This window comes from Cololabis saira, chromosome 21 (assembly GCF_033807715.1).
Source record: "Cololabis saira isolate AMF1-May2022 chromosome 21, fColSai1.1, whole genome shotgun sequence".
NCBI classification, from domain to species: domain Eukaryota; kingdom Metazoa; phylum Chordata; class Actinopteri; order Beloniformes; family Belonidae; genus Cololabis; species Cololabis saira.
The window spans coordinates 25757863-25775937 of NC_084607.1; the positions used below are offsets into that span (position 1 = coordinate 25757863).

At 39.9% G+C, this 18075-nt stretch overlaps 1 protein-coding gene across 2 annotated transcripts in view; it reads right to left on the bottom strand.

Annotated features, from left to right (window-relative positions):
* Positions 1-15553, bottom strand: part of LOC133422021 (E3 ubiquitin-protein ligase RBBP6-like) — a 28167-nt gene extending 12614 nt beyond the window's left edge. Inside the window, exons 1-11 of one of the 2 annotated variants that reach the window (XM_061711882.1) lie at positions 14994-15553; positions 12138-12243; positions 11245-11293; positions 6729-6773; positions 6512-6600; positions 6196-6292; positions 5848-5987; positions 4155-4327; positions 3889-3992; positions 2986-3153; positions 2682-2833 (exon numbers count right to left, since the gene is read on the bottom strand). In XM_061711882.1, the coding sequence (XP_061567866.1) occupies positions 2682-2833; positions 2986-3153; positions 3889-3992; positions 4155-4327; positions 5848-5987; positions 6196-6292; positions 6512-6600; positions 6729-6773; positions 11245-11293; positions 12138-12243; positions 14994-15159 (1289 nt within the window). In that variant the 5' untranslated portion in view covers positions 15160-15553. The remainder of the gene's footprint in view (positions 1-2681; positions 2834-2985; positions 3154-3888; positions 3993-4154; positions 4328-5847; positions 5988-6195; positions 6293-6511; positions 6601-6728; positions 6774-11244; positions 11294-12137; positions 12244-14993) is intronic. The other variant, XM_061711883.1, reaches the window with a different exon arrangement.
* Between the last annotated feature and the right edge of the window lie 2522 nt (positions 15554-18075).

The following is an 18075-nucleotide window of genomic DNA, read 5'->3' on the forward strand; positions in this document are numbered from 1 at the left end:
AAACTGACATTTTTGCTGATTTGACTGCCCTTTTTACCTGAACTGCTCATGTGAAACACCTGATGGTTGAGGGGCTGTATGGCCTGAACGATTTGATTTGCTACATCGATCCAACGCAAAATAATTAAAAACCGTGCTAATTAATCACAAAACACAGTTTAAACCAGGGGTTCTTAACCTTTCTGATCTTGGGGCCCAATGTTTTCAGTACAGAGTGGCCCGGGGCCCGTTAAATATTAACACTGTATAGCAGGGGTATTCAACTTTAAGAGGTCCATTTAATAATTCTTCTCAAGCGAAGGTCCAGAACATCATAATAAATATATATATATATATATATATATATATATATATATATATATATATATATATATTCAATTAGCCTCATAGTTGTATCAACATCTGCATCTGACTGTTATATTAAAAAAGCACATATTTGCCACTTAACATGTGTAACTTGAATTACACATATTTTTTTCTCTTAAAAATAAAATAGATTTTATTTTATTTTTCAAATGCTATCTTATTTTATTTCTTTACCAGCAGTTTGAATTTCCCCTTTTCTTTGTTAATTGTCTCAACACATTTTTATAATAAATGAATATAAACACATCTTAATAATTGAACAGTTTTGCAGTTTTTCTTTTTTCCCCTTAATCTTATGCCCCCACTTTCTGTTTTTCAGTGAGAGAACTGAGCTCTAACTTCTCCTGTCAGGACTTTAAATCTGGGCTGGATGGTGTCAGGTTCTCATACACATGTGAAGGTGCTCATTGATGAGCCTGGAACGATATTTAGTTTTAATTATGTTCATTGTGGAGAAAGCTGCTTCACAGCTGTATCTGGACCCAAACATGTTTTAAGATGGTCAGCTTATTTTCTGTGACTTCAGTTCAGACTTGAGTGGATATGTTTGATGAAAAACTTTGTGTTTTTTTTCATGGGCGTTTCACTTTCGCACTTTGAACGCCACGGTCTCTGAACGTATGAGACACTGGTTTTGTCCCAGTGGGAAGACTGAACCAGGATGAATCTGTCCATTCCGGGTTGAACCTCCCTTTCCACCTGTTAGGCTTCTCATCTCTGTAAAAGTCAAGCTAATTACTTACTAAGTAACTTACTAAGTTTTATTTACATTAATAAATTGTCAGGACTGCGCGTGTCGGATTTCATCCGAGCCTGATCAGCTACGACGGGCAGAGCCAGCACCGCAGCTCTCTGGCCGCTGCAGCCGTGTCACTTTCCGATGCTTTTGCGAGCCCGAACAACAGTCCAGCCCACACATCTACATCTACAATCCTTCAGCAGTAACAATGGAGCGGCACCGACCTCCCCGGCCGCGGGGACGCGTCAGGATAAATGATCACGCCGCGCTCGCTCGCTCTGGGTGCAGACCCAAGTAATCGATCCCTGATCCTGGCGAATCTAAACCTACTCTGTGCAAAATGAATGATTTTCTCTATAAATACACACCATTTCTCTTACTATTACACGTACAGCTAACTGAGTCTTCTTCTCCTCATTTGGTTGGGAGTTGCTATGCAGTCCCGCGGCCCTCGCGGCCCACACGTACAAAACTGATTTTTTTTCGCGGCCCACTAGATGGCGCTCGCGGCCCAAGTGTGGGCCGCGGCCCTATGGTTAAGAATCACTGGTTTAAACAATATGATGCAGGCGTCCTCAGCCACCACAAGCGATTTTTGACGCTTTCAGTGTGAATCCACCATTATCCGTAATCGTCACGCTATCGCACTTAACGAAGAAACTAGCCGTTTGTGTTAACCCGGTGTTGAGTAAACGACACAGCCATTTTTGATTATGCAGTCGAGTCAACGTGATAAATGGAATGTCCTGCTGTAAATGTCTGATGGCTCTGCAGATATTTCGGCGGCTTCTGGTGAAAGAGCTAGGCACAATGCTAACTTTGATTGACATACGGGGAATGTGTTTCTGTCGGTTTCCGAAGCACCACCTGAAGAAAAACGGGCAACCGACCTTCAGAAAACAGTGTGTCATGTGGCCTCATGGTTCGCCCATATAGTCTGTGGTTGTAATACACAAGCAAGAGCAATGCTAGTAGGGAAAAAGAGTTATTGTGTGTCACCAGATCATCCCGACTTGTGAGCACAATATTTTCTGTGGCACTTTTGTTAACACAAAATTTTGAATCTTAACAACCCATCAAATATATAGTAAACTTTGTATTTTTCGCCACAAAAAGGCTAAAGTCAAGTATAAAGACTGTAAAGGCAAAAGCTACAATGTAGTAGCTGGGCCACTGACACGTCAGCAGTTTGGATACATGTATGATACTGTGAGGTAGTAGTTCAAAATGGGCATGCAACAAAAACGCCTCGGTGGCATATTTGCTGTAATAACGAGGTCAGAGGTCTTGTAGAGTCTATGCATAACGGTACAATCACATGTGGGATTTTAAATGCATCAAATATTTTATTAAATCATTATTTGTTTTGCTGGTTCCATGTTGTGCGAGCTGGTTAAGCATAAATAATCCACACTGAATCCATATGACACGAGACATTTGAAATTATGTATTTTTAACACTAAGAGATGAAGTTGAGATAAGTTGCAGGACCAAATCACCTCAAAAGAACTGTCAAAGACACTGTGTAGACATCTTCCACACAAAGTGATTTATTTGAGTTTGTTTGTTTACATACTTGTTAGATACCACTGCATGACTCTGTGCAGCCTGGAGAAAAGTGTTTGGTGTGTTGGCAGCAGAAGCAGAATTTGTTGCTGGAGGAGGAACATCAGAACCCTGCGATAATGGTGGCGTTTTTGAAACCTTTGGGAGGTTAAGGTGAGAGTCCTTAAGAGGAGAAAGAAGAAAAAAAACATTAATTCTCTATGATAAGAGGATTTTATGACAAATATGCAAGACACAGTCAATGATTATTACATGTGAATGCAATATTGATTACTTAAGTACTTAAGATGAAAGGCTTCCGTTAGAAGGTTCACCTGAGGGCTGCAGGATGACTGAAGAGGCTTCTGGACCGGAGTCTGCAAGCTGGCAGGGGGAGGTGTAGGGACAGGGCTCGGTGTCGGAGTTGAATTCTTGGACATGGAGGTGCCGCACTGTCCTTGTGAGCTTTTGTTGCCTTGCTCTTTATTATAATTGTTTACAGCCTGTACCGTGAAAAGAAACAGACAGAAGGCAAAATGATTGCTGCAACTGCATCTCTATACTGCAGTTAAAATCAGTTGCTGATGAAGGACATGACAGAATAAAAAGCAAGAGCTAATACAGCAAAACACTTGACAGAAAGAGTTCTTTTTATGCTCTTTGTCTACACCAATTAATCTGAAAGAAATAATTTAAAGATTCTGTTAAGCTTCAGACTTTCATAAAAATATGACTACCATCGTATGTAAAAGTCACTGGCCTGATCTCAATCCAGCAGAGCATGGTTTTCAGTTGCTGAAGTTAAAACTAAAAGGTAGAAAGGTCCACAAATGAGGAGCGACTGAGGGAGGCTGCAGTGAAAGTGTGACTGAGCATCTCAAGGGAGGAAACTCAGAATTTGGTGATGCCCATGGACTCTAGACTGACTTCAGTGACTGCAAAGGATTTTCATTCACATATTAAAAATAGTTTATAGCTACAATTACGTCATGTAGTACAAATACCTTAAAGCTCCAGAAAAACAGAAGTACTTTGCTTAAAATTGCTTTGATCACTCAATAGTAAGTCATATTTTTGCAAAAACCTCTTAAAACTTAAAGTTCACACTTTGTGTTGATCTTGATTGTTCCATTTCAAATCCATTGTGGTGGTGTATAAAGGCAACATCATAGAAACTCATCGCCATTTTCCAAATATCTCTGGAAATAATTGTCCTTTCTATTGCTCTGTCAATTCACCTGTCTGAGAAATTTATTGGCTATCAAGGTATCAGGAGAGACTTCTGCCTGGCCACAAGTGGGGCAAACGTGATCCTCTGAATCGAGCAAGGCAGTGCGAATACCTATGTGAAACAGAGAATTGATATGAAAACCTCAGCAAAACTACAAATCCATACATTTATTATGTTGCACATGTTGATATTTATAGATCATGTTGAAATCACAGAATCACATTAGTGCTAATGTAGTTTATGTGTGTGTTAGTTTGGACTGTAGAAGCTCACACTCATCGCAGTAGCTGTTCCCACAGCAGGGAATGACCACAGAGTCACTGAGCAGGTCGTGACATATGAGGCAAAGAAGCTCATCAGGTATGGGATCATGCTCTTCTACAGGTTTTGGTTCCTCTTGTGGAACGAACGGAGGCTTCTCCTTCTTGCCAATCGCGTACGCCTGTCTATGTACATAAAAAGTGTAAAAGGGACAAAATTCATACCTGCTTTTTAGGTGTGGTTTCCAGGACATCTGAATGACTACAAATGTAGTTAAAAAAGTTGGGTGGTGTGGGTATATAAAACAGGCATACCGTATTTTTGCGACCATTAGGCGCATATAAAAGTCTTTTTTTTTTTTTTTTTTTTTTTTTTTTTTTTTTTTTTTTTTTTTTTTTTTTTTTTTTTTTTTTTTTTTAAATGTGCCCATTGTATTATGGTAAAGGCTGATTTATGGTTCCGCGTTACACCGACGCAGAAGCTACGGCGTAGGGCTGCGTCGACTTAACGTGGATCCATAAGGCGGACTTAATTGAGGCCACCATAAGAACGTTAAAGCGGGAAGGGGGGCGCGTGAATTGCCCGTGATTGCCCGGCGGCGGCTCCGTGGCGGGAACCTGGAGCGGACGGGGAGACTCGGCCTCCCTACCGAGAAGGAGACGCCGCTCCTGGGGGGGAGCTGCGCCGCAGAGGCGGGCCGAAGGCCGGAGGAACCACCGACCGAGCGACCGACCACCGAGCCACCGACCGAGCGGCAGCCGACATGTCGGCGGGCTCCGTCGTTTACTGTTGAAGGATTGTAGATGCGTGGGCTGACGTGTCTGTTGGGCTGGACTGTTGTTCAGGATTTTGCAAAAGCCGGCATCATTTCCGAGGGGCCGCACGGGACGGAAAGTGACTCGGCTGCAGCACGGCCAGAGAGCTGCGGGCTCTGCCCGTCGCAGCTGATCAGTTCTCCCGGTCTCAGCGCGATCAGGCTCGGATGAATGCAGAAACGGAGGATGAATATTTCGATGGGTTTGATTAATGTAATAACTTAAATAAAGTACAATCAAACTAAGTTTTGCTCCCGCTTTGTTTTACATTTTTTTTCCCCGCTCTATTTGTGTGTGTTGTGCACGCGCGTGTGTGTGTGGTTGTAAGGCGGCGCTCCGTGTGTGTAGACGGCGCCTTTTCGGTCGGTGCATCGTATGTGTGTTTTAAATCCAAAAATGACACACAAAACTGAGGGTGCGCCTTTCCACACGGCGCCCCGAATGGTCGCGAAAATACGGTATTAGTAATAACATTGTATCACTAAAGAATATAAATAAAATGCAAAGGAAAATCTAAGCCTGATCGATTGCTAATTGGCATTCTCTTTAAAAGCAGTAGTTTTAGCATATTAACTAATAATAATAATATCTTTCCTTTATTAGTCCCACAATGGGGAAATTCTCTCTCTGCATTTAACCAATCTCTAGGTAAACTAGGAGCAGTAAGGGTCAAGGGCCTTGCTCAGGGGCCCAAATGGTTAACCTTGGTTACAATCCAGGGGCTTGAACCTTGGTCCTCCTGACGCCAGCCCACATCTGTAACCTCTGTAAACTATTGACACGTGCCTACCTCCTCACCTATTTAAATATGTATATTTCTGAAAATACCAAACTACCCTCTCCAATTGAAAATAAACCAATGAAAATGGCCCACATACAGTGACACTCACGCATCTATGGCAGGAATGGCGAAACGTCCACAGTTGGTCATCATGACTCCTTTAATATTGGGATCATCCACCTCGACCATGAAGGAGCGAGGGATGCCTGTACTCTTCTTTATCTTCTGAGGACCCTCAAAGCTTTTATCCTGGTAGGAGATCACACATTTCTATATGTACAGTACTGGAAGGTGTGAACAGAATAGTCGATATAAAAGTACAAATATAAGTATCGTCAAGCAGAAATTTCTGTATCATGTTGTTACCGACAACATGTAGTGTGATTTACAACCAAGTACCAACTGAAGAAAAACAATCAAGCTAAATTTGACCAAACTTGATGTGGTCTGTCCTCACCCCAGCAGTTGGACAGTTCCTGATGTGGTGTCCAGTGTTTCCACAGCGATAGCACGTATAGTTGTCTGGCAGGACAGTGCCAACCTTTGTACTAAAACTAGGGGGAGGAAGACAGACAAAGAGAGCGGGACATGCATTATAAACTTGAAATGTAATAAAGAATACCAAAGAAATAAGAGGAAAAGAGACGGGGGCCCTTCAGGGCATGGGGACATGGGACTTCATAAAAGGGGAATTAAGATGTTATAAAAGGTGATAAAAAGACAGAAATGAGGTGAAAGAAGAGACTTTTAAAAGAAATGGACACATGACTCACTTCATGGGGTTGTAGCAGGACTGATTTATCATAACTTTGATCTTATCCTCCTCTGACACATCCGCATCAACCAAGTTAGCCATCTGCATCTACATGCATGAATGTAAGTGTGCCACAAAGATGTCAGCCCAGGATTAGTGTCTAATGTAAACTGGTGCACAAGTTAAACCAAAAGAATAACTACAAAAACAGGAGAGGAGAGAGAGAGAGAGCATACCTTAGAGAAAAATGACAAAGCCATGTTAGAACTCTGGTTATCCATCTGTTTGAATGAAACACAAGAATCTCTTTTTTTAATAATTTCCTCATGAGAACTTACAGAATGCATAAATGACAACTCCTTTGCTTGTAGTTTGAAGAAGCCCTCAACAAATATGAGCCAAACTATTTAAACATTTGTAAAAGAAATCACCCAATCTAGTTTTTTCAATTCCTGTACCACTGGTAAAAAAAAAACAAAAAAAAAAAACAACTACATTGACAACTGTCATGGCCTTTTAGTTGACAATAACTGGTGCCAGCACTGGCTTTTACAGTGCTGATGAAAAATGTCTGCATTATCATCTTCCTATGATTTAGATTTGTTGTCTTCTTCCAAACATATGTTAAAAATGAATAGTTTTTTTTCTTGTGATGACAATGTCTCAGACAATGGTATATTGTTACAAATATCAACGGCCCTAATAAATCCCACAAGCTCTTCTGCAATGACACTGTTGGTCATAAATACTATCAAGCAAAATATTAACTTGTTAGCATGCTGGTTGTTAAGGTGCCACTGCATCAAAAACAGATTGCGTAATAAAAGCTACTGCATGGGCTCAGTTGCTCATACCTCCTGTAATTAGTGTTTAAAGCTCACAGTTCACTGTGCCACTTGCAAATGTAGGCTAAAGCCCTACTTTGCAAAGAATCAGCCTCGTGTGGGCATGACCCAGAAATGTTGAATTTTATCGGAGTGTAAGCTCATTTAAAATCATTAAAACTATTCTGAGGTCAGATGAACTGAAATTTTAATTTTTTTTGGGAAAGCATGGACAGGACTCCACCAGACTGAAGAAGAGGGGGACCGTCCAGCTTGTTATCAGTTCTCATTTCTGAAACCAGCAACTCCGATGGGTATGGGGGTGGATTAGTGGTTAACTAGTTAAGGGGTGGGATTAGTGCCCATGGAATGGGCAGCTAGCACATCGGAGGGTGGGGGTGGTGATAAGGCTGAAAGGTGTAGATAGGTTTTAGAGCAAGGTTTTAGAGCAAACTGCATCCGTTACAAAAATAAAACAAATATGAGAAAGACCTCGGCCTGTAGAGCAATCTGAATCCTGTGCCAGACAAGACCGGGAGAACAATCCTCTCTAGGAACTGGTCTAAGATCACAGAGGTATTATGGGGATGCAACACTGCAGAACACATCACCCTGCTCCTCTTTCTAGAGAGTATAGAAGTATATTTACCTTTTCTTTACAAACATGGTTCATTTTTTAATTTGACATTTTTTTTCTTTCTATAATGTACTATGAATAAAACATGGGTTTATGAGACTTGCAGATAACACCATCCAGTTTTGCTCATACTGTGTGTTAAAGAATATATCTGCCTCTGCCACCTTGATTTTGGATGTTTGCTAGTAGACATTTGAGGTACTCGTGATTCCCAGACTTTATTGTAACACGACTGCTGTTGTTTTATAATCTAATCCAGTGACCAAACTAAGATTGCTGAAAAAGGTCAACAGTTCAGCATTAATGTCTGTGATACTAATAACTAAAAAATGTTGGCAAATCAACTGTAGCCATGTTTCACCATCATTCTCTTCAGTCAATTAAAACACAAATTCAATACATACACAGCTTAATCCAAATTACTTTATTGGTAGAAAAACCAAAGAAATTAAAGAATATTCAGTTAAACTCAGATTCAAAGAATTAAGAAGAGTGGCAGAAACTTCACCCACTGAAAAACCAGAGAAAAAAAAGATAAGATATGGTCAGTGCATACTAATTCAGAATACTTTGGATTTAATCTACAATGAACAGAAAAGTGCATTACATTCATTGTCAAATAAAAGAACAAACTTATTTTAATACCACTTTAATAGACCTCAAGAGTATTTTTTAAATATAGCTAGAATAAAAGTACATGTAAAGGCTTTGTAACTTATCTATAAGATTCTTACATTAGAATGGCATTAGCTTTAGGAAGGATAATACAATTTTACAATTTTTCATTTATAAGACAAAATACTTATTTTTGTGGGAATATTCTGAATTTTAAAACTGCAGCTTGATATTAAATGACTATACAGTACACTGCCAGTAGCGAGAGGTGTGTGATAAAGTTGAAACAACCATTCGTGTTGAGGCAGTGTGTGGAGGAGAAGCTTGCTGAGTGATGACTGCAGCAGAGCCAGTGACTTAAAACAACAGTTGGCTTTATCAGCTGTGAATAGCTGGCCTGCATGATAATGTCTGACCCACCCGTGCAGCTCTCACTTCCCAGAGAGAGATACTGACAACAATGACCAGTGACTGGTGACACAGCAGCTTGTTCCATTAACAGCTGATAACAGCCATTTGAAAAAACTATAGAGGGGCAAGCCTTAAGCAGAAAAAGATAGGAAGATATAAAACACAACATTTGACTTGAGCTTCGTTGCAGACAGTATGAACCCAATATATTTCATGTTTTTTTCCATTAAAATGATTTAATATATATCTGTACCTACATTTTAGGCCTGTGACATGTTCCTATATAAAGTTATGACAGTAACGCTTTTACCACTATATATACACATACATACACACTATAATTCTCATAACTCTTGTGTATCTTTCTGCAAGACTTCTCTTGCACGAAAAACATCATTAGTCTGCGAAATTATTGCGATTGCTGCTATTGTTGTTGAGAAAATAGTCAGATATATGCAGCAGATGATCACTCATATGATGCATAGTGTTATGGCACAACTCCATCCTATTACTGAGGCCAAAAACAGCTAGAAATTAAATTTTCATGACTTTAGATTGACCGGCTAGGTCACATCCAGCGCTGCCAGAGACGTAGAAATGCACAAAAAATTTTGTCATAACACTTTTGCGAATAAGTGGATTATTTAATCGCCTGAAAAACCAACTCCTGGAAGTGTAAAAAGATTTTTGCAATATTTGGGAGTTTTTTCGAATTAGATCCGTTTCCTTTAATGGATTTCTTTTTTGATACTCGGGTTTTGCGCAAATCTTGGGGAAATGGAAACGCGACTCACGACTTTGTAATATGAGCAGGATGGGGTTTTGTCTGAGGATGGCATAACTGGGTCTGGATCTAAAATCTTAGTGTACACACATCGATAATAGTGTCACAGAAGTGCACAGGACAGTTGCTAAAGACACTGATACAACCTCATACCATCCCAGAGCCTGGCTGTGGACTCAGTGATAACAGTAAGGATGGTCTTTTCCTTTTTGGTTTGGTGCACATGGCTCCCATTTCTTCCAAAAAAGTTCTGGAATACTGAGTTTTCATGCCATAAGTGCCAATAGTCTTGCATTTGTTTTGCACTTTGATGGAGCTGCTGCCTAATTCCATTGTAGAAATATAATGATAATAAAGGCTTTCTATTCTATTCTATAACATGTTTCCAGTGTATGATGGTTCATCCCAGATGTCTGAGAGCCCAAAGATGTTGGGACTTCCTCCAGACAAGGTTAACATGAAGCTTCTATTGTTACCTACAGTGTCAAGTGGCAAATTGAACTTTTGTAAATTGAACTCAGTAACACTTGACCAAGGTTATTCAAAATAATCCCTTGCCCATTTGGTCATATCAGGTATCAATGAAAGGTAATTCTTGATGCAGTGTCGTCTAAGGGCTCAGAAATGACAAGCGTCTAGCTTAGGCTTGTATTTTTGCCCTTTACGCACTAAAATTCCTTGAATCATTTCATGATATCATACACTGTAGAAGAAGGAACATGCAAGTCACTTCCAATCTGTCTTTGACAAACATTGTTTTTCAGCTTAAAAACTCAACCTCTCATAGATGGAGCTTTTGATCAGATCATGATTCCAATAACCCGTTTCAAGCAACATAATTTCTACCCAGCCAACACTGCAGTGCATGTACCATTACAGTCCTATTTTCTTTTGGATTGAAATAGAAATGGATGTATATAAAGAGATGGTAATTTGCAAACAAATTAACATTTTGATAGAACAAAACAAAAAAGGGATTAATATTGTCTGCAAAGAAACAAAGGGTTAAGTCCGTGTAATGTCTTACTGTCATACTGTTCAAACCTTTGAATTTATTTTTTTCCTACCATTTGAAGCACATGTGGTTCAGTTAATAGAGACTTTGTTGGTTTATCCTCCTGCTCTTACCAACTTTCAATATCCAATTTCATTAACCACCACTGCATCAATGTAATTTATCTTAGAGCAGCTCTTCTCCATAAAAAAAGACAAGCAGTAACTTACATTCAAAAGGAACTTAAAGAGAGGCACGAGGTGATCACGATAAATAGCTCATTTGTTAAAACCACTTGGTAGGCTGACAGAAAATACATATTTGACAGAGTGAGATGCATATTACTTGCATTTTCTCAATGAGTAATGCAACATAGCATTTTGAGAGTAATTTGAGAGATTTTGAAATTGTAAAGCACAGTTTGAAATGTGTATGTGTGTCGTGAAGCTGTAGGCGAGGTGTCGTTTGATTTTATTTGGCTACGTACTGCTCTGCTGGCTCCAAAGGCTTTATAAGATGGGGTGTCAAGTCTTTCTCTGAAAAATAAAAAAGAAACATTTGAAACATTAAAAGTGTAGAAATAAAACAAAACTGCAGAAATTGGATCTAAACATTCAACCAAACCTAAAATCAGGCTTCAGCAGTTTTACAGGCAATGTTTTTTGGGACTTTTCAGAGAATGGGACTTTATGTTAAAATGACTAACTTTGAAAGGTATCTGCCTTATTTTGACAGCTCGGATTGTGCAACCCTTACATTGGTTTCAGGTTACATTCAGCACCAGAAACACAGTTTACTCCAGATTAGTTGAGGGAATCTTGTAAACCTGATGAACCACCCCAGATAGCTCATTTTGTTAAACAACCTCCAGGAAGATTTTATATGTAATCTAACAGAGTCTAAAGATTACATTAATTTGCCTTAAGATAGTTTTTTTGTACGGTTTTTCACTCTAAAGATTGAGATTTGATCACCTGAGTCTTCTTCTCCTTTCAGCAGTTTTTTGTTAGAAATTTACATAAGAGAAACCGTCAAATAAAGCAGATTTCCTTTTCTCTACTTTACTTTTTCCACATTGAGTACAGTTATGCTTCTTCATTGCTAAACTATAACAAGACTGGAGAAGCTGGCCAACAATAAAATACACATTTCAAGTTATTAAAAGTTATTTGCTGTTCCTGAGGCAGTAGCATATTGCCATCATCCATGTCAGCTCTAAAGACTGTTTCTTGGCGAATCTCTGTAAAAATAGTATTTCACAACTGAAGGCAGATTTGCAGGTGCCGGGTTTCAGCTTACTCAGGTTGGGTGGAGTCTATTATTGCAACACTAATAACAGCGTAGGAATCCAGTTGCAAAACACTAAAAATACACACTTACGTGTTTTTGGTTTTGCTGTTTGAGCTGGACTTGATTCCTCTGACAGGGACACGCCTGACAATGACAGAGGAGCCTTTGGAAATCTGGCCATCATCCTCGGTGTACTCTGTGAATGGGTAGATGTGCACAAACAAATAACTATCGTCAGTGGTGTGTAAATAACTGAATTCTGTATTTATATACATTTCTCAACGTATGACAGCTTTTTGTAAATAAGTTCTCAATATATGCATCTTCAAGTGACTTATTTGCAATTTATCATGACATGAGATATTACATTTTCCAGACAAGAAAGCTACTGTATATAAGGCTAAAATAATGAATCTACTTATTGGTAGATGATCATGAAAAGGCCATAAAGAGTCATCACGATTCTGAAACCCACAAAAAGTATATCTCTCCTCTCAGAACTGCCTCTGAAACTACATGAGCATGCAACATCTGTTCATGGAAGAAAAAGGGTTTGAAGGACAAACCAATGGTCCAATTATATGAAACAAGAACAACAGTTTTTGTACAGCCCTGTTGCTTCCACGGGTGATTAATATCTTCTGATTTGGCAAGAGACCATTTAATTAACCGTTTGCCATTGGTGCGGCAACAATATTTCAGGAAATGTAGCAAAAAAAGAAAAAATGTGCTTTAGAAAAAAGAACTTCCTACTCAACCATTAACACTTATTGCTCAAACTTAATTGTTTTACTGATCATTGTGTTGGAGAAAGGTTACTTAACCTGCAATCCATTTCAGATCCAGGTGAAATATCTGCTAAATTGTGTTCAAATACACACAATCACTGGCCACTTTATTAGGTATATCAGGTGTACATAATAAAGTGGCTGGTGAGTCTTCAAAAATATATATAGCTTATTTAATAAGTGAAATATTGAATATTTCCCTGGACTCTCCAAATCTTTTACTTCACTGAATAAACAACTTTTTAATTGTGTATAATGGTAAAAGAAAACCTAAGTCTCCACAAAACTACATTTGTTCATCACACAGAATCTTTGTGCAACTCATAAGCTGTTTTCAGATGCATAACAGTCTTTATGATATTAATTTGAATCCTTAAATAATGCTTAGAAGGACTTTTCCTCCCTCAGTGTCGCTACTGTTGTGCTTCCAGTTGAAAAGTCATTATGAAGCTTATGGTGGATTTGAAACCTCATCTGCAGGATGTTGAAATAATCTACACTGATACTTATCACTTACTGGTGAAAATCGTGTTTAATCTGCACCACTATTTCGTCAAAGTTCTTTTTTCTTTCGAAACTATGTAACTAAATAGTTTGACGTTTTCTGCAGTATATTTATCTTGATTTCCGGGGGGTCTTGCTGGACTTTATGGCAGTGGTCTTCAACCCTGGTCCTCAGGACCCCCTGCCCTACATAGTCCATGGGCCAGACCAGATATCAGCACCACTCAAGGTGACAAATTTGCTTATAATTTTTTAAAAGATCCATGTCTATAGATTATATTTTAGTATGATAACCCTTCCTAAGTGGCAGCTGGATCATAGTTATCAGCTCATGAAGTTACCCACCCCCTTCAGAAAATTATATTTTAGATGATTGTTTATAAAACTAAGCTGGTTCCTTATCTCATTGTGGTGTCCTTTATGTCCTGTATTTGCATGATAAAGACCAGTTTGTGACATCAGCCTATAGTGGCTGTTATAGTTTCATAGGAGCCTAATGATGCTCTTCTAGTTTAAGGCTCACAATGACCTGTAACAATGATATAGTATGGGTATATTATACATTTCCTGAATCCTTATGGTCCCGTGAGTATTCCAGTTTTTGGTATTTTGTGTCTCTGTTGTTCCTAGATGACACAGGGCTAATAAATGTGTGTTGTTTATAGTTTAAAGAGCTGCAGTGACCTGGATGTTGGTCACAAAGATTCCCATCTTAGCTTGAATGAAAGCTTAAAAGGTCCCCTTTAAAATGATACCAAAGACAATATTGTGAAACATTGACAGATATCCTGTACATGAGTCTAAACCAGGATATGCACCAGCATCTAAAATGTAATTTTCTGAAGGGGCTGGGTAACTTCATGAGCTGATAACTATGATACAGCTGCCACTCAGAAAGGGTTATCATACCAAAATATAATCTACAGACATGGATCTTTTCAAAAATCCTAAGCAAGTTTGTCACCTTGAGTGGTGCTGATATCTGGTCTGGCCCATGGACTATGCAGGGCAGGGGGTCCTGAGGACCAGGGTTGAAGACCACTAGACATGGATCTTTTCAAAAATCACAAGTAAGTTTTGTCACCTTGAGTGGTACTGACAAGTGACATTTTGGGCTCTGGACTATGCATGTTTTAGATGTTTCCCTGCTTCAGCACACCCTGATAAAAATGACTGAGTCATTAACAGACTCGTGCAGACCTGGATGACAAGCTGATGATGACGGCCATTAATTAGAATCAGGGGTGATGATGCAAGGAAACATCTAAAACATGCAGGACCAGGGTTGGAGACCCCTGCTCTATGGTCATGACAAATCTGACTGATCTACCTGGGCTATTTTTAACCTGCTCCTCAGCTGGCACATGCATGGCACTCACACGACACATCCACCTCCATGCCGGTTAATTAAAAGGCTTGAAGCGTAAATGCAGCAGCAATGCAGCCCATTCATTTGCAGCTGTCAAACATGAACCACGTGTGTTCCTTTAAAGTTCCCGACGTAAAGGCTGATTTATAGTTCCGCGTCATACCGACGCAGAGCCTACGCCGTAGGGTACGCGTCGCCGCGTACCCTACGGCGTAGGCTACGGCGTCGATTTAACGCGGAACCATAAACCAGACTTTAAGGGCTGGCTTGGTGGAGCGGGCTTACCTTCTTTGGTCTGGGCGTTGGTGATCTGCAGGTCGCAGTCCCCGGCTCGCAGCTTCTCCCTGCCCATGATCTGCCTCTTCAGCTCCCGCAGGCTGATGTTCGGGCCGTCGAAAATCACGGTGTCGTAGCTGAGTTTGGAGGAGAATTTATAATGTATGTGAGCCATGCTGAAACTGAGCAAAAAATGCCGTTCCTGGACGGGACAGGAGGAGAAGGAGTCCCTATAGAGCTGGCAGCGTCCCCTGAAAAAAGAAAGAGTAAAAACTTCTTTTCTTTGGTAGTAATTGTGTGAGCGCAGAGTGAGCTAGCGCCGCTAACACGCCGGTCCGTTAATTAAACCACAGCCTTAATAACGGGGCGGGTAATGAATGACATTTCCCGGTTTCGGATGGAACGGGAGCAGATACTTTAAACACAGCGTATTCAGTCACTTTCGAGGCTAATTTGAACTTTTCTTCGCAGTAATGCTGCTTTGAAGCCGGAGAGTTGGCTGACAGAAACCACCAGCTGTTTCCACAAGCAACGGCTCGTCAGCGCAGTGCACGCACCGGCTCGCGCTGCCTTCATGTGCGCACGGACATTCTCACTTCTACCACATTCATTTGCTTTTTATGTAACCTTTTGGATTAAACAACCGAGTCCCTGTTGTGCGTGTATCAAGTATGTTGTTTTGTCTAATTAAAAAATAATAAATTGGTTAGGTTTGTCAAAATTTGACATCAAGGTAACCACAGCAGCATACTCTTATTTTACAAAACGCACTTCGTCTCTTCCACCATCCTGCACTTCGACAAACTAATTAACGAACGGCTGATGCTATATTTAAAAAAAATGCAGGTCCAACAAATTATATACCCTTTTCTGCTGTTTTATTTGAAACATTTTTAAAGGAGGACTAGTAGTGCTTTCTTTTTCTCCTAGTCCCTGAAGGCAGCATCCTGTCTCCCAAACAGTGCACCTGTTGGGACTCAGGGGGCGACAGACGGCCTACAGGGATCAATAGGTTCACACAAAAAACAAAAAAACTGCTTTTACTCGAAGAGTTCTACTGTATGAAATCTGATTTTATTTTTATTAATTTTTTTGCTTTCCAGAAATCTATGTACATTTTTAAAATGTAGTTAAAATACCAGCATGGTGCAAGCAAAAAACAGGTAAATGACTGAAATTAAACACCAGGGATTAAATACACGTTTAAAACTTTTAAAGCTCAATATGACATGTTATCCCTGACAACAGAACACATGGGTTACATCGCAACTGTTGATCAGTACTATTAGTGTACATCCTACATAATCCACTGGAGGGAGACAAAACACCACTTATAATAATGATATACTATCAACTTCAGTGTAGACAACCGCAGTTTAAGTCTGGCAGGCCCATTTGTGGTCCCTTAAGCACCATGGCCATAGTAAAACATACAGTTGTTTTCCCTCAAAGGAAAAGAAAAAAAACAGTTTTTTTCTTCAATTTTCTTTTTTGTTTCTTTTTTGTATAAACTTATTGATCCCTTTGAGTCCCAACAGGTGCACTGTTTGGAGACAGAATCAACAGCACCGATTATTTGAGGTGCACTTGCAGTTTTCCTCTTTTTTTTTTTAAAGGAGTTTGGCATGCGGGTTGTTCCAAGCATCTTGGAAAACTAACGGAGGCAGTCTCAAATAATTATTTCTCTTAATATAATCCCATACATACTTGATGATGTCTAGATCTCAGGAGGAAGTCCAGGACTTGTTCTTGTTTACCCTGAAGATGGATCCAAATAAATGTGGCTGTACGTGTGTGGTTGTTTCTCTGGTGATAGATAAATACGGGGACAATCAGACACCTCTCTGATGGTGTTGCATGCCACTTAAGTATCTGATTTCTTTCTCAGTATTGAGGACACCAGTGTTTATTCATCACTCCAGAACACCTGCTGTCATTCTCCACACCCCAGTTGTTGCAGTTCTCCCACAGGTCAGACTTCAGGACAGACTTCTCCAGGCAGTTGATACCAATGTCCCACAGGTTTCTACTAGTTCTGAGCTGATGGCACTGCTGCATATATCCTGATTTCAAAGTAAAGTAAAGTATGTGTCTTTAATAGGTCCCCTGCATCTACAGTGTTTGACATGCTCCCGCTTGAACAGTACATCTTGACAGCTTTGAAATCTGCTCTGCTTGGAAGTCTTTGCCTAAGAGAGACCTTACTGATGTAGTATAGTTACCAACAACTACATTTTATATTTTGGAAAGGATTAATGTTTGACTAAAACTTAATACTTTTTCACAGTACTGCATATCACAAAATATCCATCCATCCACCCATCCATCCATCCATCCACCCATCCATCCATCCATCCATCCATCCATCCATCCATCCATCCATCCATCCATCCATCCATCCATCCATCCATCCATCCATCCATCCATCCATCCATCATCCATCCACAAAATAACACAAATACATTTCAAATGCTATCATCAGGAATCATGTCTGTAATGGTTATATTTGATGACTAGAAAACAAATGAAAATGTGGAAGGCTTCTTGGGTTTCCAACGGGGGCCTTTCTGTGCAGAGTTTGCATGTTCTTCCTGTGCTTGCAAGGGGTTTCCTCTGAATTCTCTGGTTTGCTCCCACACTTCAAAAACATGCATGTTTGGCATGGATTGGTGAGTGTAAATTACCTAGAGGAGTGACTGTTGTATACTGTATGTGGCCCTGTGATGGACCGGTAGCTTGACCAGGATGTATCTATGGCTTTCAACTGAAAACAGAATAGATCCATTGTCCTATATGTGCAACTCTCATTAACTGTAAACATTTTTAGTTTATTGTTAAGAGTTTGATGAGGTCTCTGCCCTTGAACCAGATTATTTCATGGCAGAGAACAGTGACTTTCTCGAAGTCCCCAGTGGCTGCTTTTGCAACTGAATCCAGCTAAGTCTCAAAAAGTAGACTTCCACCTTCCCAGCGGTATTGATATAGTTTGTTATTTATGTGCTATGAAGTTACAGGAAGATCCTCCTTTGCAGATCCAGACAAGCTGCTTCCCTGTTTTCCAGTCTTTGTGTACTGTATAGCTTACCTGACG